This window comes from Pelophylax lessonae (genome assembly GCF_965119305.1).
Source record: "Pelophylax lessonae genome assembly, chromosome: 4".
NCBI lineage: Eukaryota > Metazoa > Chordata > Amphibia > Anura > Ranidae > Pelophylax > Pelophylax lessonae.
The window spans coordinates 471059873-471083701 of NC_138771.1; the positions used below are offsets into that span (position 1 = coordinate 471059873).

The window sequence follows — 23829 nt, forward strand, 5'->3', positions numbered from 1 at the left end:
AAATGTCAGTTAGGGGTCCGATCTGTCTGCTGCAATGTCGCAGTCCTACTAAAAATCGCAGATCGCCACCATTACTAGTAAAAAAAAATAAAAAAATAAATAAAAATGACATAAATCTTTCCTGTAGTTTGTAGACGCGATAACTTTTGCGCAAACCAATCAAAATACGCTTATTGCGATTTTTTTTTTACCAAAAATATGTAACAGAAAACAAATTGGCCTAAAATGTTAAAAAAATTTTGATTTTTAAATAGTTTTTTTTGGGAATGTTATATAGCAGAATGTGAAAAATATTGTTTTTTTTTTTTTTTTTTTTAAATTGTTGTTTTTTTGTCTATAACGCAAAAAATAAAAATCGCAGAGGTGATCAAATACCACCAAAAGAAAGCTCTATTTGTGGGAAAAAAGGACTTAAATTTAATTTGGGTACAGTGTCGCACGACTGCGCAATTGTCCGGTAAAATAACGCAGTGCCGAATCGCAAAATAGGGCCTGGTCATTAAGGGGGCAAATCCTTCCGGTCAAGAACTGGTTAATAATGCTTCAAAGCAGAAATAAACTCAATCAACATGAATTATTTTTAATCCTTATGCTGCTACATTAGTAAATACATTGAAAGGCATATTTTTTTACTTGTTTTACACTTTTCTTTACATTTCTTCAGTTCCTTCATGGTTTCTGGCCTAGGTCAAAACAATGTCATACATCTCAGGAGTCTTCATGGACATTTTTTTTTTCTTTCATTTTGAGGAGGGGCTTTCTTAGCTAAGCACACTTTCCCCCCCTGCTGCCTGAGCTAATGGCAGATGGATTCCAGGAAGTAAGTGCTATATGAATCATCTGCCCTTACTCAAGATGGCCGCAGCTAGAAATGCTAGGGGGTGTTTTTCTAAATGATTTATCAATAAAATAAAGCATTGAGACATGGATTGATAGGTTTGTTTGCTTTGTACATTAAAAATGAATTAAATAGCATTTTCAATTTGTGGTGCTCAGATACAGTTTAGTTCCGCTTTAGAAGGCATTTGATTGATAAACTTGTGTATCTCACTCAGGCATATTACATTACAGAGCCATACTGTCACTTGTGATATATTCCTACGGTATGTTGCTGCATTCTCCACTGTATGTGACAGCCCCAGCAGAGACCAGAGCTAGACAATAAAAGGATTTAAGAGTGTGTTTGAGCTTTGGGGTGCACACCCTAATGCAATAGTCTGCGCACATCTATGCCCTTAGGGTGCATTCACACTTGCAAATGCACCCTGTGTGTGATCAGCTGTGAGAACTCTAGCGGGGATTCCCACAATTAGCTGCATATAGGCAGCCTCATTGAAAGCAATGGGAGGCTGCCAGGTCTTGCAGTTCAAGTAGCGATGTAAAGCCCCGTACACACACGCAGATCGTCGTCATACAAATGTTCCTCTTTTCTCCCCGGGATGTCGGTGTCTGTTGAAAAGTGCAAAGACAGCACAAAGACAGCACAAGAATTTTGTCTGCAGACTTCAGCTGACTGCAGAAGTGATGTCATGTAATGGTTAACTTTCCCTGTGTTTTTTATTTTCTGAGCATGCCTAGTCTTGCAAATCTGCGGTCTGTCGGCCGAATTCTGTACTGACAGGCGAACAATCGTCCGTTCTGGTGTCCGCAGACAAAAATTTTCATGTTTGCAAGAAAGACTTTTGTCCGCGGATTGTGCGCAGACATCTGTCGGAGGCACCATACTAACACGCGTACAATCGGCAGATCTTTCGTCCGCCGACGTTTGTATGCCGACGATCGGTACGTGTGTACGGGCCTTTAGTGATTGGCTCTGAAAACAGGCAGCCTGTGTCCAGGGCAGATCAGGGTCTGATTAGCTCATTGCTTTCAAAAGGGCTGCCTTGCTCGCAATTATCGAGCCTTCAATGGGGCTCTTGTAGTTGACTGCACACAGGGTGCATTTACAAGTGTGAATGCACCTTAAAGCGGAGTTCCACCCAGTTCATCTGCTCCCCCCCCCCCACCCCCCGGTGCCACATTTAGCACCTTTCAGGGGGGAACGGGCAGAGCTTTTTTTCTCAGACAATAGGTGCAGGAACCTTATCCCTTCTGAGTTGCTCTTCGTCTCTGCCCCCTACCCACCTCTGAGCACTGTATCTTGGCTCAACCCCCTCCCACCTCCCAGTACTGCCCTTTTTAGAGAATACAGAACCAAGTATCATTTAGTGCTACTAAGTAATTTGTATGGAACTTGATAGATCCCATCTCGGCAACAATAGATCCACCACAACAACAATAGATCCCCCACACAGCAACAGAACCCCCCCCCGCAACAAAATACCACCCTAGCATCTATAGAGACTCAGCAGCAACAACAGATCTCCCAGCAGCCAGCAGCAATAGACCTTTCCCTCAACAGTAGATCGCTCCTGGCAACAATTGACCCCCCCCCCAGCAACATAAGACCCCCCAGCCGACAAAAATAGACCTACCCAGCAACAATAGACCCCCACAAAAATATATCCTCACCAGTGACAATAGATCCCCCCAGCAGCCAACTTCAATAGACCCTCAAGCACACCCTGCCATAAAATACATTCAGTGCTAGAGGTGCCGGAACTGCTTTCCCCCACGTTCCCGCTGAAAAAAGGCCCTGGGAACGGGTACCTATTTTTGACAGGTACCCTTTCCCACTTCTGGGAGAAAGTGCCGCAGCGCTGTCCCTCGGAAGTACTGTCCTCCTTCTCCTTCCCCCGCTGCCGAGCCAATTAGAATGAGCAGCGTGCTTCGCGCATGCGCAGTAGGGAGCTGGCTGTGAAGCCGAAAAGCTTCATTGCCGGTTTCCCATACAATGAATGGCAGCAGCAGCACCTGACAGCCGATCCGAAAATCAGCTGGGGTGCCAACATCGCGGGCTCCCTGGACAGGAAAGTGTCTATATATTAAAAGTCAGCAGCTACAGTATTTGTAGCTGCTGACTTTTAACTTTTTTTTAACAGCTGGAACACCACTTTAAGGACATAGGTGTGCGCAGCATTAGAGTGTGTACTCCACAGCACAAACACATATGTGTATGTGTATGTGTGTGTGTATATATATATATATATATATATATACACAGTATATACATACAGACACACTCTTTTAAATAAATGAGAACAAGCATTTTAAAATGTGGAAGCATAGACGGTGTCAGTAAGGCAGTTTAAATGTTTCTTTCTTTTCTTTCTTGTTCAAATGTTTTATTAGAGAAGGATAAATGAAGTTTTGAAACAACAATACAAGTCAGGGTACAAGTTTAACATGAGAATAATAAATAGTATTACTGGTGCACAAATGATGTGACAAAAGAAGAGTTGTTGAGAAACAATGGATCAAAAAAGTTGTTTTATTTTTTTATATTAGTTATATATTTTTTTAAATTATTTCTATTTTTTATTTTCAGGAGCCACATTGGCGGGCTTTAGTGAAACATAGTTACATAGTTACATAGTAGTTAAGGTTGAATAAAGACAACAGTCCATCCAGTTCAACCTGTGTCGGCGTGTATGGACGTATTCATTTCCCATACCCCAAATGTTTTTATCCTTGGGATGTACGTCCAAGAGTCTTTTAAAAGTAGCCATACTTCCTGCAGTAACTACCATTTGTGGTAGAGAATTCCACAGTCTTGTAGCCCTTACTGTAAAGAACCCCCTGTGTAGAAACATCAGGGGTCTAAACAGAAAAGGAAATGAGGACAAAGATTCCCCAGTCCCTTTCTCTGCAGCCTCAGCTGCACTGGACAGTGAATGAATGGGAAGTGCTCTGTGCTCAGCGGCTTCCTGTTCATTTACAAACTGAAGCATAGTAAGCACAGATTACTATGCTCCAGGTATGAAATGGCACAGGAGCGATCAGTACCAAACACTCACGGTGTTCATTCAGAAAAGGAAGGGGCTGGTATATGACATATTTACCGGCCTCTGGATCCTGAAACATTCCCCACAGCAGCCAACAGAAGAAGAGAGGGGGGAAACTGGCAGCACTGGGGAGGGGGTAGGGTTGACAGGAAGCAGTGGGAACCTGTCCTGCATTGGGTGATTAGGGTCTGCCCAAGCACACCCTGTGCACATGTCGATGCCTAAGGATCTCTTCTTGGAGGTGTCTGGGATTTTTTTTTTACCATTTATTTATTTGTTTATTTTTATAAACTGCCTGCTTTATTATACAGTCAACCCCTGCAAAGTCGCGGTTCAAAGTTTGCGGTCTCGGACGTTCGTGGATTTTTTTTACCCTAATTATACCAAAGAAAACTACAGCGCATACCAAACAAAATGCGCTTGCATGCATTACAGTACATATAGGGGTAACATCAGTATTTTACATTCTAGCACTGTGGGAGAAATAGCAGTACAGTACTGTACAGTATACAGGTTTATCTTTACATTTTCACAGTTTTTCACAATTCGCTGTTGCTCTAGGAACGTAACTCCCCGCAGGGTCACCTGTAATTATCTTTCTTATATCCTTTTTTGGTTATTTGAAGGAATGCTTGATTGGAATGATGAAGACAGTGGTTGCTACATCTTTCAGATCTTCTATTGTCTTATTTTGGTGAGCCTGTGCGAATTGTAGCTTCAGTTTCCTGTTCTTACCTGACAGGAGTGGCACCCAGTGTGGTCTTCTGCTGCTGTAGCCCATCTGCTTCAATGTTCTATGTGTTGTGCATTCAGAGATGGTATGCTGCATACCTTGGTTGTAATGAGTGGGTATTTGAGTTACAGTTGCCTTTCTATCGTCTCAAACCAGTCTGCCCATACTCCTCTGACCTCTGACATCAACAAGGCATTTTCCTCCACACCACTGCAGCTCACTGGATATTCTCTTGTTTTCGGACCATTCTCTATAATCCCTAGAGATGGTTGTGCGTGAAAATCCCAGTAGACAAACACATTTTTAAATACTCAGACCAGCCCGCCTGGCACCAACAATCATGCCACATTCAAAGTCACTTAAAGCGGCGTTCCAGCCTCACCCTCCAAAAATTCAAAGTTAGCAGCTACACATACTGTAGCTGCTGACTTTTAATATTAGGACACTTACCTGTCCTGGAGTCCAGTGATGTCAGCACCGCAGCCGATGTTTCCATCAGCTGTCGGGTGCTTCCGCCGCCATTGCCGGTAAGGGAACCTGGCAGTGAAGCCTTGCGGCTTCACGGGCGGGTCCCTACTGCGCATGCGCGAAGCGCGCTGCGCATTCAGATTGCCTCGGCGGCGGGGTAAGGAGGAGGGGGCCGAACTTCAGAGGGAAGTGGAGAAGGGTAGTGGGGAAGGGAAGTGGGGAAGTGGGGAAGTGGGGAAGGGTACCTGTCAAAAACAGGCACCTGTTCCCCCCTCCCCCCTGAAAGGTTCCAAATGTGGCACCGGAGGGGGGAGGAAGCAAATAAGTGGAAGTTCCACTTTTGGGTGGAACTTCGCTTTAAATCCCCTTTCTGATGCTCAGTTTGAACCTCAGCTAGTCATCTCTTACCATGTCTAGATGCCTAAATGCATTGAGTTGCTGCCACGTGATTGGCTGATTAGCAATTTGTGTTACCAAGCAATTAAACAGGTGTATCTAATAAAGTGGCTGGCTAGTGTATATCTGCTGTAAAGCAATATTGATGTTTGTGGCCATTTTTATCCACTTGATTGCTTGCATGAGCACCTGTGTGTCATCCATTTCTATCACATGACAGCCAATGATGCTCTTATAAACACCCACTTATGCTCAAAACTCTTATCCTCCATGATTAAGCGCTGAGGAGCGGAGTGAAACACATTGGGGGTGTGGCCTGGCTGAAGTCAGGGCTGAGGCTGCCATTTATCTCACCCCATGCACATGGGTCTGCTTCATGATGTGCAGCTTATGGATCTTTTTCTTTGACATTGAACCACTGCAAAGGTTTTGTTTAACCTGGTGTTTTGCTTTAGCATCATTTGATATGAGGTTTTTTTTTTTTTTTAACCACTTAAGCCCCGGAAGATTTTACCCCCTTCCTGACAGGGCCTATTTTGCGATTCGGCACTGCGTGGCTTTAACGGACAATTGCGCGGTCGTGCGACGCTGTACCTAAACAAATTTGACGTCCTTTTTTTTCCCACAAACAGAGCTATCTTTTGGTGGTATTTGATCACCTGTGCGATTTTTTGATCATGCGCTATAAACAAAAAAATGCGTCAATTTTGCAAAAATAACAATATTTTTCACATTTTTTTATATGAAATTCCCAAAAAAAAAATGTAAAAATCAAAATTTTTTAAAATTTTCGGCCAATTTGTTTTATGCTACATATGTTTGGTAAAAAAAAAAGCATATTTTGATTGGTTTGCGCAAAAGTTATCGCGTTTACTAACAAAGCGAAAGATTTTTGTCATTTTTGTTGTTTTTTTTTTAAATGAGTAATGGCGGCGAACTGCGATTTTTTTTTTGCGGGACTGCGACATTGCGGCGAACAGATCAGACCCTTGGCTGACATTTTTGACACTTTTGGGGTTACCAGTGACATTACTGCAGTAATCAGTGCTATACATATGCACTGTTACTGTAAAAATGACACTGGCAGTGAAGGAGTTAAATGTATTGGAGAGGGAGGGGTTAAGTGTGTCCTAGGGGCGTGTTTCTAACTGTGATTGGCTGTGGCTACTAGTGTAAGAACAGAGATCAACGGTCCTACATAGTAGAACCGTCTGATCTCCATTCTTACACAGGGGAGAATGACAGGCGGCTGTGTTTACATCAGCCGCCCGCCTTTCTCCCGCTCTAACGGACGATCGTGAGTGCCCGGCGGACATCGGGTCCGCCGGGCACACGTGCGGGGGGTCCGTGACTGCGCGGGAGCGGGTCTCCGGCGGCGCGCACTCGTTACCTAGAGCCTCACAGGCTAGCGACGTAGCCCTACGTCGCTTTGCCTGTGAGGGGCTGACTGCCGCAGTAAATAGTCGTGCGGTGGTTGGTAAGCGGTTAAATATATCTGTTAAGCACTGTATCTGTTGATTTACTGTATATACATACATCACAGGAGGTATGGGTATTTATGTTCCTTCATTTACAGATCTTTTGGCAGTCTCTTCATATATGTCTTAACTTTGCAGGTAAGCGGTTCCGCTGCAATTTATTATTGCTTTTTTGCTACTTTTGCCTTGTAACTTCACACTAAAAACAAGCTGTCATTTTTTCCCCTATCTGTCTAACAAGCGCTATGCATCATCCACGCACATTACAGTACTTGGTCATTAGATCCATTTTCTTTTTTCTTTTTTGCAAAGGTAGCAATTTCAGCTGAATGGGCCAATCTCCAGCTGTTTACACACATCTTTGATAAATCAGTATATATGAGTATCTGTGACAGCAGTAAGATAGCGTCCCAAACTGCTGACAGTTACTGCGACTGTTCAAAACACTAACTGCTTAAATAGGAACAAAGCATCACTATAGCAAGTGGACACGGCAGGAGCAATGCTGCAGATATCAATCAGATGTGTCAAATAGATGCCTGTACAATTGTTTGTGGAAATAGGTGTGCTGGGCGCTAGGATGATGGGTGTCGAGCGGAGCTTATAAAATCGCAATGATCTGTAGAGATAACAACACTTGGGAAAAGAAAGAAACTGGAGTGGAAAATGTTTTAAATGTTCAAAGGAATAAAAGTCATATATATATATATATATATATATATGTATATGTATATGTATATGTGTGTGTGTGTGTGTGTGTGTGTATATATATATATTGCTGTGCAAAAATTTTAGGCAGGTGTGAAAAAATCCTGCAAATGAAGACTGCTTTCAGAATAGAAAGTGTAAATAGTTTTTTTTTTTTTTTCTTTACACCAACTAACGCATTGGAAAGTAAATGAACAGAAGAGAAATCCAAATTAAATCCATATTTGGTGTGCCATCCCCCCGCCCCCCCCCCCTTTGCCTTCAAAACAGCATCAATTCTTCTAGGTACACTTACACACAGTTTGTGAAGGAACTCGGTAGGTAGGTTGTTCCAAACATCTCGGAGAACTAATCACAGATCTTTTGTGGATGCAGGCTGCCTTAAATCCTTCTGTTTCTTCATGTAGTCCCAGACAGACTTGATGATGTTGAGATTAGGGCTTTATGGGGGCCAAGCCGTCGCTTCCAGGACTCCTTGTTTTTCTTTAGGCTGAAGATAGTTCTTAATAACATTGGCTTTATGTTTAGTGTCGTTGTCCTGCTGCAGAATAAATTTGGGGCCAATCCCACGCCTCCCTGATGGTATGGCATGATGGATACGTAAGTATCTGCCTGCATTCCCCAGCATTGAGGACACTACTGATTCTGACAAAATCTCTAAATCCATTTACAGAAATGCAGCCCCAAAGTTGCATGGAACCTCCACCATGCTTCACTATTGCCTGCAGACACTCGTTATTGTACTGCTCTTCAGCTCTTTAGTGAATAAACTACCTCCTGCTACAGTCAAATCTTTTACATTTTGACTCATCAGTTGAGAGCCCCTGCTGCCATTTTTCTGCGCCCCAGTTCCTATGTTTATGTGGATAGTTGAATCATTTAGCCTTGTTTCCTTTTTGGAGTTATGGCTTTTTGGCCACAATCCTTCAATTTAGACCACTTCTGGCCAGACTTCTCTAGATAGTAGATGGGTGTACCTGGGTCCCACTGGTTTCCACCAGTTCTGTGTTGATGGCACTGCTGGACATTTTCCAGTGTTGAAAGGAAGTAAGCATGATGTGTCTTTCATCTGCTGCATTAAGTTTCCTTGGTCGACCACTGTGTCTATGGTCCTCAATGTTGCCCATTTTTTGTGCTTCTTTAAAAGAGCTTAAACAGCACATCTTGAAAACCCAGTCTGCTTTGAAATCTTTGTCTGGTAGAGACCTTGCTGATGCAGTATAATTACCTTATGTCTTGTTGCTCTGCTCAGTCTTGCCATGGTGTATGACCTGTGACATGAAACGGTCTTCCACAACCTCACCTTAGTAGCAGAGTTTATCTGTTCCTCACCCTGTTTTATGCCTCCTACACAGCTGTTTCTGTTACAGTTAATGACTATGTCTCTACCTACATATGAAATTAATGGTCATTAGCACCTACCTGGTATAATTGGTTAATCATACGCCTGACTCTTATCCTACAAAATCTTGTGCAAGTGTACAAAGTCTGCAAATGTAGGAACTGATGTTGGTTTGAAGCTAAAGGGTAGTCACACCAAATATTGATTTGATTTAGATTTTTTCTTCTGTTTGCATTTTATAAATTGATAAAAACTACACAATTAAAATTTATATTTTTGAAAGCATTCTTACCTTACATAATTTCTTCACACCTGCCTAAAACATTTACACAGTACTGTATATAAATACATTGCCTTGCAAAAGTATTCGTGTTTTGTTGCCTCACAACCTGGAATTAACATGGATTGTTTGAGGATTTGCATCATTTAATTTACAGAACATGCCCACAACTTTGAAGATTTTTTTTTTTTTTTTGTGAAGCAAACACCAAATAGGACAAAATAACAGAAAATGTCAATGTGCATAACTATTCACCCCCTAAAGTCAATACTTTGTAGAGCCACCTTTTGCGGCAATCACAGCTCGAAGTCGCTTTGGATAAGTCTCTATGAGCTTGGCACATCTTACCACTGGGATTTTTGCCCATTCCTCCTTGCAAAACTGCTCCAGCTCCTTCAAGTTGGATGGTTTTCACTTGCGAACAGCAGTCTTTAAGTCTGACCGCAGATTTTCTATTGGATTGAGGTCTGGGCTTTGACTAAGCAATTCCAACACATTTACTGGTTTTCCCTTACTTCACTCAAGTGTTGCTTTAGCAGTGTGTTTGGGGCCATTGTCCTGCTGGAAGGTGAACCTCTGTCCTAGCCTTAAATCACGCACACAGTGTTAGAGGTTTTGCTCAATAATATCCCTGTATTTAGCACCATCCATCTTTCCCTCAACTCTGACCAGTTTCCCAGTCCCAGCTACTAAAAAACATCCCTACAGCATGGTGCTGCCACCACCATGTTTCACTGTGGGTGATGTGATGTGTTGGGTTTGCGACAGACATAGCTTTTTCTTTGATGGCCGAAAAGTTCAATTTTAGTCTCACCTTCCTCCATACATTTTGGGAGTCTCACACATGCCTTTTCGCTAACTCAAAATGTGCCATTTTGTTTTGCTGAAAGTAATGGCTTTCTTCTGGCAACTCTATGGAGCGTACAGCTTATTGTCGTTCTATGTACAGATACTCCGGTCTCTGCTGTGGAACTCTGCAGCTCCTCCAGGGTTACCTTAGGTCTCTGTGCTGCCTCTCTGATTAATGCCCTCCTAGGCCGGTCTATATTGTCAAAAGTATGAACTTTAATGGCATCCCAGTCTTAGTCCGTAGGGTTCAATATTGAGTTGGCCCACCCTTTGCAGTTATAACAGCTTCTACTCTTCTGGGAAGGTTGTCCGCAAGGTTTAGGAGTGTGTCTGTGGGAATGTTTGACCGTTCTTCCGGAACCGCATTAGTGAGGTCAGGCACTGACGTTGGACGAGAAGGCCTGGCTCACTGTCTCTCTGTAATTCATCCCAAAGGTGTTCTATCGGATTGAGGTCAGGACTGTGTGCAGGGCAGTCAAGTTCCTCCACCCCAAACTCACTCATCCGTGTCTTTATTGACCTTGCTTTCTGCACTGGTGCGCAGTCTTGTTGGAACAGGAAGGGGCCATCCCCAAACTGTTCCCACAAAGTTAGGAGCATGAAATTGTCTAAAATGTCTTGCTATGCTGACACCTTAAGAGTTTCCTTCATTGCATCTATAAGGCCAAGTCCAACCCCTGAAAAATAACCCCACACCATAATCCCTTCCACCAAATGATTTGGACCAGTGCACCAAGCAAGGTCTATAAGGACATGAATGAGCAAGTTTGGGGTGGAAGAACTTGACTGGCCTGCACAGAGTCCTGACCTCAACCCGATAAAACACCTTTGGGATGAATTAGAGCAGAGACTGTGAGCTAGGCCTTCTCGTCAACATCAGTGCCTAACCTCACAAATGCGCTTCTGGAAGAATGGTCCAACATTCCCATAGATACCTAAACCTTTTGGACAGCCTTCCCAGAAGAGTTGAAGCTATTATAGGTGCAAAGGGTGAGCCAACTCAATATTGAACCCTACGGACTAAGACTGGGATGCCATTAAAGTTCATGTGTAAAGGCCGGCGTCCCAATACTATTGATAATATAGTGTATATACTGCAGCTTATTATCCTTAACCACTTAAGCCCCGGAGGATTTGGCTGCTAAAGGACCAGGGGTTTTTTTGCGATTTTTTACTGCGTGACTTTAACGGACAATTGCGCGGTCGTGCGACGCTGTACCTAAACGAATTTGACGTCCTTTTTTTCCCACAAACAGAGCTTTCTTTTGGTGGTATTTGATCACCTGTGCGATTTTTTGATCACGCGCTATAAACAAAAAAAGAGCGTAAATTTTGCAAAAATAACAATATTTTTCACATTTTTTTATATGAAATTCCCCAAAAAAAAAAGTAAAAATCAAAATTTTTTAACATTTTTCGGCCAATTTGTTTTATGCTACCTATGTTTGGTAAAAAAAATCGCAAAAAGCGTATTTTGATTGGTTTGCGCAAAAGTTATCGCGTTTACTAACAAAGAGAAAGATTTTTGTCATTTTTGGTGGTTTTTTTTTTAACGCGTAATGGCGGCGATCTGCGATTTTTTTTTCGGTACTGCGACATTGCGGCGGACAGATCGGACCCTTGACTGACATTTTTGACACTTTTGGGGTTACCAGTGACATTACTGCAGTAATCAGTGCTATACATATGCACTGTTACTGCAAAAATGACACTGGCAGGGAAGGGGTTAACTTTATTGGACAGGGAGGGGTTAAGTGTGTCCTAGGGGCGTGCTTTCTACTGTGTAGGGACATTGCTATTGGTGTAAAAGCAAAGATCAACCGTTCTACATAGTAGAACGGTCAGATCTTTACTTTTACACAGGGAGAACTGACAGGCAGCTTGTTTACACAAGCTGCTCTGTCTTTCTCCCTTCACAGGAGCGATCGCAGTGTGACTGGCGGACATCGAGTCCGCCGGTCACACGCACTGACTTGCCTGTGAACGAGCCGCGGCGGGCGCGCGCCTCGGCGGGCGCGCGCCCGCCCGCGATAGGCTCGCAAGTCAGTGACAGGCGAGTGACGTACCGATACGTCACTCTGCCTGGCCGGGGCTGACCGCCGCAGTATATAGTCGTGCGGCGGTCGGCAACCGGGTAAAGGTGTGGCTGCCTCCCCCCCCCCTTTATTTTCACCTGATAATCCAGCAAATAACACATTACTTGTCCCTATGTGTATACTCCAAATGTCCTCACTGTATCTATGGAAGCAACCTTGCTGTCACCCAGGCTTTTTTTTGGCAATCTGTGTCCAATTAGGTAGATTTCCCTTCACTTCCTAGGGTAATGCTATCCTAACTGTCATCAAAACCTATTGTTCCCCTAGTGTAAGATAGAGTGTGAATCTCCCTAAGGACTTGTTCACATGTATGGCAGTGCTGGCCGCTCCTATAAAAAGTGATTCACGTTGGATTGCTTTTCAGAGGTGTTTGGCAGGTATGTCCTCTCCTCACCGTCTGGAGAAGTTTAAAGCAGGGTTAGGTTATAAAAAAATATTACAGGCTTTAAACATCTCACGGAGCACTGTTAAATCTATCATCCAAAAATGGAAAGAGTATGGCACAACTGCAAACCTACCAAGACATGGCCGTCCACCAAAACTGACAGGCGGGCAAGCAAAGCATTAATCTGAGAAGCAGCCAAGAGGTCCATAGTAACTATGGAGGAGCTGCAGAGATCCACAGCTCTGGTGGGAGAATCTGTCCACAGGACAACTATTAGTCACGGACACTCCACAAATCTGGTCTTTATGGAAGAGTGGCAAGAAGAAAGCTATTGTTGAAAGAAAGCCATAAAAAGTCCTATTTGTAGTTTGCGAGAAGCCATGTGGGGGACACAGCAAACATGTGGAAGAAGGTGCTCTGGTCAGATGAGACCAAAGTTGAACTTTTAGGCCTAAAAGCAAAACGCTTTGTGTGGTGGAAAACTAAAATTGCACATCACCCTGAACACACCATCCCCATCGTGTAAAACATGATGGTGGTAGCATCATGGTGTGGGGATACTTTTCTTCAGCAGGTACAGGGAAGCTGGGCAGAGCTGATGGTAAGATGATTGGAGCCCAATCTGGAGGGGCACAATTTGCATATCCCCGGTTTAGATCAAAGCATATTCATGTGTTAGAATGGCCTAGTCAAAGTCCAGACCTAAATCCAATTGAGAATCTGTGGCAAGATGTCACTCTCTAGATGTGCAAAGCTGGTAGAGACATCCCCAAAAAGCTGTAATTGCAGCGAAAGGATGTTCTACAAAGAATTGACCCAAAGGGGTTAAATGCAAATGCACACCATGCTTTTCAGATATTTATTTGTAAAAATATTTGAAAACCATTTATCATTTTCCTTCCACTTCACAATAATGTGCCACTTTGTGTTGGTCTATCACATACAATTCCAATAAAATACATTTACGTTTTAGGTTGTAACATGACAAAATGTGGAAAATTTTAAGGGGTATGAATACTTTTTCAAGGCACTGTATATGTGATCTGGTTATACTGCAGTTGCGGAGCAGCCTCAATCACTTGAATGCATCGCGACCATAACATGGTTGTATTTAGATGGACAGCTGGGGGCCCGTAAAAATCGCAGTTCAACTGCCTACTTTTACTGTTGCCCATGTGAATGAGCCCTAATAGAAACAGAATAAAAAGCTGACAGGATTCTGGCTTTAAAGGAGAAATGTGGGAATACAAAGAAAAACAAACATCTATACTTGCCTCACTGCTGCAGCATTGGTCTGATACTGCAACTGTGCGCTGAAAGTCCGAGAACTGAGGATGATCACACGACCACTGATCGCTCAGTTCTTGGTCTTCCTGAAGAAAAGGGTGGTGACGGTCAGTCACTACTCTTCGCTCTGCTCCTCCAGCTCTCACTAGAGAGGCAGACTGTGGAGGGGGTGGGGGCTGGGTCAGGCTCTCAGTGGCCTGTTGAAAAGCTGAGCCAGCTGGGGATCAGGCATCTGGGTGGACTGTCAGGATTCTTCCAGAGCCCGGAGCTGCTTTTGATGTCGGAACCTGCTGTCAGCTGATTCTGGGTCACAGGAGAGCAAAAGAAAAGTATGACCAAAAAAGTGAAAGTGGAGCTGACTCCGGTTAGCTACCAAAAAGTAATAGTTTAATATGTAGGCTATTTTTGAGATGGGGAACAGTGGATATGGAAATATGATATATAAGTTTTTATGTGATAGGATCTCTCCGGTCAGCCTTTTCCTGTTCACCCCAGCGGCCTTTGTGGGTAGCTGGCACTGATGTTGGTTGGCTACAGATACAGATTGGGAGGGCTTTATGTTACGTATCCAAAAGGAATATTAAGGACTTCAGGGAGGGGAATTTGAAGCAAAGGTGATTGCTCAGGAACTACAAAAAAAAGGCTTGAACGTAAAGCCAACTTATTTTGCCATGTCAAATATTTTAAAAGGTACATCAATGAGGACATTAACCCTAAGGGTTCGAGGGTACAAGTATTTCCAAATGTGTGGGAGGTCAATACAGATTTCAAAGTGCTGTGGGAGATGAATTTAAAAATGATGGAATTGCTTATACAATGCTACAATCAGCAGATTGTGGTGGTGGATGATGAAATCAATAAAGGTTATATGGAAAACGACCAGACATGCTCCCACAGTAGTTTCAAATCAAAAGAGAAGGAAATAAAAGAATATTTAGGGGGATATACTAGGCATCTCATACAGAAAAAAGAGAATAAATTCTCGAGGGTTAAAATGGCTTTTGGGGGGGGGGGGGGATGCGTATATCTGGCCCCAAATCAGAAATCAGAAAGGGAATAGATGTAATAGACAAAGATATAACTATGCTAAAGAAACAGACAGTAAATCTGATTCAAATGTATCTCACATTTCTCATGTTTCTCAACCCCTCTAGCCATACACTATTAGGAACACGGAATCGAAGGAAAAGAAACAAAACTGATGACGAGCACGGTGGTACTGATAAATAGAGAATGGTGGAGGGTTCTTTATCTTCTCACTCTATTCACACAGGTGTGGTGTCTTCATTGAATACTTCTGTATTGTTATCAAAGTCACAGATTGATCAGGATTAAAGTAACACACCCAATACTGTCACTAGAGGTACTCCGATACCAGCTACACAGACACTTCACTAAAGGTCACACCCACAGATTCACAGATGACCAATAAAATTATATCACCGGCCACGGCAGGTGCGGTCGTTAAAAAAAAAATTAAAAAAATAACACAAAACCTAAAGAACCAACAACAAATGACAACTCTTTTTTTAGAAGAGAGTCTAAAAGAAGACATGAACAAAGCAGGCAACTTGGACTACTGGATAATGACCATTCCCAATTTGAAATAATCAATTTTATCATCTTACACACTTTCCCCGGACTAAATAATCCGATTTATCATCTTACACACTTTCCCCGGACGAAGTAGAAGTCCTATGTCGTGGACTTAGCTTTTGTCCTAAAACGAATACAACACACTTTGATATCATTAAGGACTTGAACCTGTTTGCATGACGACTGACATATACATTTATTTTCGACAAAGAAAGACAAGAGAAGTTTAAAGACAAAAATATGACTATATAATATCGATAATATCGATTCCCACACAAATAAGGGGTGAGAATAACCTTAATACTAATCAAAGGCAAGCAATTGAGAAACTGAGCAATACCTCCCAGATAATTATCAAACCATCGGACAAGGGTGGGAATATTGTAATTATGGATACATTACAAGACAGGAACATGTGTTGGGATATATTAAAAAACTGACAATGATATAAACCTATTACAGAAGAAAGAATGGTGAGATTTCAAAATGAATTTATAACGTTAATTGGTGAGGCATATAGAAATGGTACTATTGATAAGGACATATATGATTATATTAGAGTACAACACCTATGCACCCCAACATTCTATGCCCTCCCTAAAACCTATAAAAACATGCAGAACCCCCCCCCCCCCCCAGGCATACTGATTATCTCAGAAATAGGATCATACACTAAACCAGCTAGTAGATTAGTGGACCAACATCTACGCCCACATGTTACGGTTTACCATCATATGTCCAAAACACCCCTGATTTATTAAGAGATTTAAAAGGTGTTGTCCTCCCATCGGGATGTCTACTGGCAGCGATAGATATTGACGCACTATATTCATCAATACCACATAATACAGGTATTAGCACAGTAACCAAATTCCTCAGTGAAAGACGACCAAATTGCGATGCGTACAACAAATTTATTTTGGATCTCTTGCAAAACATTTTGGAACATAACATGTTCACTTTTGACGGTTCCCATTTCATCCAGCTGTAGGGAGTAGCTATGGGCACCAGTTATGCCCCTTCCTATGCGAACCTGCACCTGGGGGGGGATGGGAACATGAATTATTTGCTAATGAGGACCTCGCAATGTACCTAGACCAGATTCTAAGATGGTTTAGGTACATCGATGATGTCCTCATTTTATAGTCGGGCTCTGTTCATGAGTTTCAGGCATTTTTTACTAAATTAGAGGTTAATAACCTCAAATTCAAAATGTCTTACAGTAATGAGAACATTTTTGGATATGACAATATTCATTCAACGAGATGGGACAGTAGAGACCCCCCATTTTAGGAAACCGACAGCAGGGAATACGATCCTACACGCTAAAAGCGCACATCCACAATCTTAATTAGGAGTATGCCATACTCTCAATATTTGAGATTGAGATGTAATTGCTCCAATGACGAGATGTTTAAAAATGAAGCTAAAAAACGATGGGATCGATTGTTAGTTAGAGGCTACAGTAGAACAACATTAATGAAGGCATATAATAGAGCCATAGCACAAACTAGACACAATTTGTTGTTTAATAAAGACCCAAAACATAAAAAGAACGGGGATACAACAAGAATTATCATCACATCCAATCAACATGTACAAATTGGAAACATAATCCAAAAAAATTGGAATCTTTTGAAAAATTACCCCACATTATGCAAATATATTGGTGATAGCCCGGAAATAGTATTTCGACGACCCACTTCTCTGTGAGACAGACTGGTAGCCAGTCATTATTCGAGACCATGGACGACTCCACAAGATCAGCCAGGCCTGTTTAGATGTGGAGTTTGCTCATTCTGCCCTTGGATTCTGGAGGGATCATCCTTCAGATTACCCAATGGCAGAATGAGACGGTACATCAACAGGTCACCTGTCAAACAAAAGGGGTAGTTTACCTTATGCTCTGTGTATGTGGAGCTTTCCATGTAGGGAAAACTATTAGACCCTTATGGAAAAGAATATTGGATCATATTTTGTACACCAGTAATGGCCAAATCAATACCCCTTTAGGGGGCCACGTCTGAACACGACCTCATTTTCATGAAACTGTAATTCAATTCACAGTCTTGGAATCCCTAAGGACACTAGAGGGGGGGGGGGGCATAGACCCTCAAGTCCTATTAAAAGAAGCCAAATGGATTTATAACCTTACAGTCACAATACCACCGGGCTTGAATGATGTATTAAGCTTTAAGCCCTTCCATTAAGGTAATATCTTTACGGGCCCGACAATTCTGGGTTTATTTATTTATTGTTCTCCACTGGCACTCTTTATACGTACATAGACACATTTGTAGATATAGGGTGTCATATTATTCTCCTATGATTCTCTCTGGACCAGAAACAAAAACACTGTAACAATAGAAGTGTTTGCTTTATGTGCACAACAGAAAAGAATGTGGTTTTTGTTTTTTATTTTTTGGTATAACGATAATGGAAATGTGACACCCAACTCTTGCACAGGTATGGATTTGCTTTGGCTGCCTGGTCACAGGCATTTGGTAGTGCTCCTATGTTGACTCCTAGAAAGAGCTCTCCCACAATCGTTAACGGTATTTATGTCATAGGGCCAGAAGCTGGCTGTGATGGTAATTTTCGCGGTGATGCTATGCATGGGAACGTTCCTTTCCACCCAACAGCCCAGTGCGCCTGACACGGTCACGCCAGCACAACAGGCGACGCGATTGCGCTGGAGCGTTGGGATGACACGGCAGCCATCCCAACTGAGATGCTGCCGGAAGTTGGCGCCATTGCCGGGTGGAGGGGGTGTATTTAAGAGACTAACATGGCGTTACTGCGCCAGGTGACTGGAGAGATCACAGCAAAGCAGAGACGCACAGGTAATGAGCAGATATATCCATCTCTACTTTCCCTATCTACTCTTCATGTATTGTTGAGCATTGTTTCTAATCCCACCCGGATCCTGGACGGAGGATTGATAGGGTATACACTCTTACATAGTTACATAGTAGGTGAGGTTGAATAAAGACCATAGTCCATCCAGTTCAACCTGTGTAGGTGTGTGTGGCTGTAATCATCTCTCATACCCCTGAATGTTTTTCTCCTTGAGATGTACGTCTAAGAGTCTTTTGAAAGCCACCATACCTCCCGCAGAAACCACCTCTTGTGGTAGAGAATTCCACAATCTTGTAGCCCTAACAATAAAGAACCCCCCACGTTGCCTGAGGTTAAAATGCTTCTCCTCCAATCGCATTGTATGCCCCCGAGTCCTCATGCAATCCTTTGGACTGAATAGCTTTTTTTCTATGCTGAGATCACCATTGAGATATTTATAAATTGCTATCATGTCCCCCCTCAGGCGTCTCTTCTCCAGGGAGAATAAATCAAGCGATTGCAGACGCTCTTCATAATTAAGGTCCTCCAATCCCCTAATTATTTTAGTTGCCCTTCTCAGGACTCTCTCCAGGTCCAACACATCCCTCCTGAGGACTGGTGACCAGAACTGGACAGAGTACTCCAGATGTGGTCGGACCAGAGTTTTATAGAGTGGAAGGATTATAGTCTTATCTCTGGAATACATTAAGGGGACAAATACTATTAAGAAAGTTTAAAGTGGAGGGACAATCTTTTTCTCTCCTCTAAAGGATAAATATATTTGGAAGCATATTAAGGTATGGAGATATGTTATTAGGCTGTGTATAAAAATATATGGGCTTATAATGATTACTGACATCGAATAACCTTTTACAGGGAATCCATGCCCCTACAGTACTCATGTGGGATATACGATACCTACCTTCTGGCTTCTCTGAATATACAATGTGAAAGTAGAGCTGACTCCGGTTAGCTACCAAACAAGTAAGAGTTAAATATGTAGGCCATTTTTGAGATGGGAAACAGTGGATATGGAAATATGATATATAATTTTTTTATGTGATAGGATCTCTCCGGTCAGCCTTTTTCTGTACACCCCAGCGCCCTTTGTGGGTAGCCGACACTGATGTTGGTTGGCTCTGAGGTGGGTGTCTCATATATACTCAATACAAAGCTGCGGTCATATGAATTATGTTTAAAAACGATATGATGTATTTAGAAACTAATGATTTACTCTTTTGCTGTAGAAAGTACTATTCCGGGGTCCCAAAGTTCAGAGGAAGCAAAAAGTTGTAGCGAAACATGTTGGCCTCTGAGGAACCAATTTATAGTACCTACCTTATAGCCACGACTTGTATTTGTGGGAACGTGCAATATATGAGAAGACGCATGTTGGCATCTATCTTTCTTTTTAAATCCATGTGAAAGAAATGTTTGCTTTTTATACATTGCTTGTGAGTACTCCTTTCTAGCCTTTATAGTCCAACTAAACCTTACGTTGTCTTTATATATGACCAAAAAAGATTTGGCCATACTTCTCCCTTAAATACACTTTAATATATAATTGAAAGATCGCTGGATCCTAGACCCTTTAGAATGAAATGTTCACCCAATAGCAAAGTTGATTTGTTGAGAAAAGACGCAAAGTGATCTTCTCACCTTTTAGGTGCCCACATCGGTTCTCTGCCATCGTGTTGGCACACGATGACATCATGGTTGTCCTGAGAGACTTGATGGCTGTGTATTGAATGCCCAGCGATGTAAAAACTAGCAGCACAAGGACTTTCCATGAACACTCCATCATTCAGAATTTACATAGCTTCAGTTTGATGTCCAGCGTTCCTGTGCGACATACAGAGATCACAAACCATTACTTTAAAGTGCATCACATATCTTCACACTAATACAAATTGAAAGAGGTCTCTGACTTTTCACCTAAGAAAATCGATAAAAATGGACCAAGAGGGCAGATTAGAATTTAATGCAAGTAATAAATCATAGACGTTTGTTACAGGTGTAGGTTCCAGAAAAGGGAGCTTTGGGTCTAGGAGACGTCACACAGAAGGATGGCTGAAATATTACTTTTCTCATTGTCCTTGTTGCCCTAGTCTACCCATTCTGTCTTTGAATTTTGGTGGAGCTGTACTTTAAACCTAAACAACTAAATTCACAGTTGAGATACATATACTCTCACTCAGGCTCTTTAGCTTGTAATCGGATTTCAAAATTACCTGACGTTTCACTGCAGCAGTAAAGCAGTGCAGTTTTGTAATTTCCCCTGCCCTAGCCTGTGATTGGACAGTGAAGGAGTAGCAGATTGCAAGGGTCATCTCTGTCCTCCTCAGAATGTTTCTCTTGAGCCCTTTCTCATATTTGTGTTGTGCCAATGTGTGCTAAAATAAATGTGTTTACGTATATTGCCACAAGGCATGGCAATGCACTTGTTCCATGAGCAGTGCATTGCAAAGCCATTCATGAATGACACAGTAGAGTGCACACCTTGGCGCACAACAATGTGCACAGCATGCGTTATGATGCATTTTGAAAAAAACGTGTCATGCACTTTTTTTTATCAATCGTGGTCCTTTGACAGCTTATTCATAATGAATGGGTTTCCTTAAAGGAGTTGTAAAGGCAGAAGATTTTTTTTTTATATTAATGCATTCTTATGCATTAAGATAAAAAGCCTTCTTTGTGTAGCACTCGCTCCAGCACTCTGTAATACTTAAAAATAGAGTAAATACCCTCTACCTGTGCAGTCTGGATAAAACCCAACAATATGTATAGTGTCAATTAACACACAATGCTATAAGAGGGGGGAAGGGCAGGACTTTGAATGAAGCGCACGGTGGGATTGACCGTGCGCCTCCATCCCTAATATCAAATGGAATAAAAGAAAGGTTGGGACTTTGAGTGAGAGACATGACATGACAAGGCTGGTAAAGCAAAAAATATCACATTTATTGATGTATGCAATAAGGAGTAAACATGATGTGTTACAAAGTTGATAGTAGATAATATGATACTAGAATGATAAAAAACAAGTAAATATCCCCAAAAAAACTGTTTCTAGAAAACCAGCATAGCAATAAAACGATAGTAACAAAGTAATGAAACGACATCATAGAAAATGAATTGAAAAGGATTAAGAGAGGTGCATGGAAGCCAGCCAGCCTCCAGTCTGATGTACTCACCCTCCAGTCTGCCACCAACCAAGTAGACCTGTCTCATGATATAAATAAAGAACAGGGGTTTAGTTGACACGCATTTGCAAACGCATGTGTAAGCTGCAGAGCCACGACATGGCACCCTGTTTTATCTGCAGTCCTAACACTTTTAAATTTAAGTGTCTCCACTCTGGGAGCACATGGCTGCTAATGGATGGATAGGAGGCAGGTGAGAGGGAGCAGCCCAAACTTCCCCCAACCCACCTCCATCCACAACGGGTATAGTATCTCAATGCTCTAATAGCAATGTTCTTAAGATGGTACAAACTGAAAACGACCAGCTGAGAAGCATACACCTCCAACCCCTTGGTGGATGCAGTGTAAAACACAGATTGGGACTTTATATGAGGCAATTTGCCTATATAGCTGTTGTGGAAGTTGCATATTTGACAGTGGCTCACTAAATGATACCTTTCTTTTGTAAAGATTTTGGAAGGAAGTTTGGCCAAGCCTAACCCCCCCCCCTTCAAAGTCACTGTACAATGGATAAACAGTCCTTTTGTCCACAGGACAAATGGTGTTGGTTTGGGGGGATGGTATATTCCTTAATCACAAGTCTAAATGACTGCTCAAGGCTGCAAGAAGGCAGTCTCAAACGGAACATCTATGAAGCAAGAAGCTAAACCTGACTTCCCTGAGCCATGTGCATTGGAATGAGACTCCATGGCTACAAACTTCTTTTGCTAAGTATATTTGCTTTATCTTTATCTGTATCTGCTAGTCTTGTATTATGCTCCTAAATATTGTAATAGTTTTGTATGTACAGATTGTTTTTGCATAGTAAAGCACATTTACACACCACAAAGGTCTAAGTTTCCTTGGTTGTACCGCAAAGTAACGTTGCTAGAAACGCACGCAAAAAATTTTGGGGGCTCGTCCGCGATTTGCGCTATAAATTCAACTGAAACAGACCTGTTTGTTTTCTGTGGTGTGTTGTGTAGCTTGTGCTAGGTAAAAAATGCTGCGTAAGCTGTTTAGGAAAAGCAAGGCTGCAGAGGTTTCTGGTGTCCAGAAGGAAATGTGCAGTTTACCTATCTGGGCCAGAGACAATGAGTGGGAGTCTATTGCTAAAGTATTTGCAAAGCATGCTTCTCCTTTGAATAAGGCTCCATTCACACCTGGGCGTTTTCAGCTCCAAAAACGCTCAAAAGAAACGCTTCCAAAACGCCCAACAAGTAAAACCCCATTCATTTAAATGGCCCCTGTTCACATCTGGGCGTTTTGCAAAACACCTGTAGCTGAAAAAAGTACATGAGCTTCTTTTTGGGCTGATTACCAGCGTTTTTGATAGATGTCAATGAAAAACGCCTGAAAAAATCGCGGTAAAATCGCGGTAAAAATCGCGGTAAAATCGCGGTAAAAAACGCTACGCTCAAGTGTGAATGCAGCCTAAGACTTGGGGTGGTAAAATCTCAGATCATTTTGTAGATTTTAGCCTTAAGGGGTTAGATTTAAGTAAAGCAGAGAAGAGGACAGTTTCCACAGTAGGTTGGTATTTTCTTCATGCTCTCTATACAGAATCACAGAGAAGGGAGAAGGCAGAGGCAGAAGTTAAGTTATTGAAAGACCAGCTAGCAGTTGCTTCAGAGTGTGTTCATTCAACTGCTAGTAGAGCTGATGATTTGCAAGAGCGGTGTGCAGCCCTCATGACCAAATCAATTAATGCCTTAAGGAAAAGAAAGGGACGTAAACCTGTTAGTAAAGCCAGGGTACGTGCCATTGTCACATCCCAAAACTGGGATTGTGAGGATGTCTCCTCCAATGATAGTGAGGATGAGGAGATAGAATTTGATGTTTCTGATGAGGATCATCCAATGGGAAAGAAAAAGTGTGCCAGACCTCTCATTACTAAGCATAGGAAAAGGCAACATGATAGAGAGGATATGGCAGATGGGGAGGTGCATTATCGCAACCCCAGAGATGTTGAATTTGAAGAAGTCAGGGAGTTTACACAAACTGAACTCCATGAGCTGGCAAAACAATACAAACAAAGGTCCGGGGAACCCCTATTGAGTTGGCTCTTACGTTTGTGGGATGAAGGGGCGGACAGTGTTGTTTTGTCAGGCAAGGAAGCAGTGGCTTTGGGAGTGTTAACCCATGATCCACGATTGCGTCAGGCCATGCGAAAAGCCCGAGAGTTTAGTGTGAATTTTTCACTCTTAGACCTCGTGAGAGATGGTATAGTCCGAGTGTACGCTAATCCTAGTGACCTGGAAAATACCTACTCGTGGAGAACATTAGGAGAAGGTATTTCCAGGTTAC

The 23829-nt window shown here is 42.3% G+C and overlaps 1 protein-coding gene across 1 annotated transcript in view; it reads right to left on the bottom strand.

Annotated features, from left to right (window-relative positions):
• Positions 1-23829, bottom strand: part of LOC309553526 (carbohydrate sulfotransferase 1-like) — a 172251-nt gene that overhangs the window by 13618 nt on the left and 134804 nt on the right. The window contains exon 2 of the mRNA XM_082254773.1: positions 20000-20182. Within this exon, the coding sequence (XP_082110899.1) occupies positions 20000-20144 (145 nt within the window). The 5' untranslated portion in view covers positions 20145-20182. The remainder of the gene's footprint in view (positions 1-19999; positions 20183-23829) is intronic.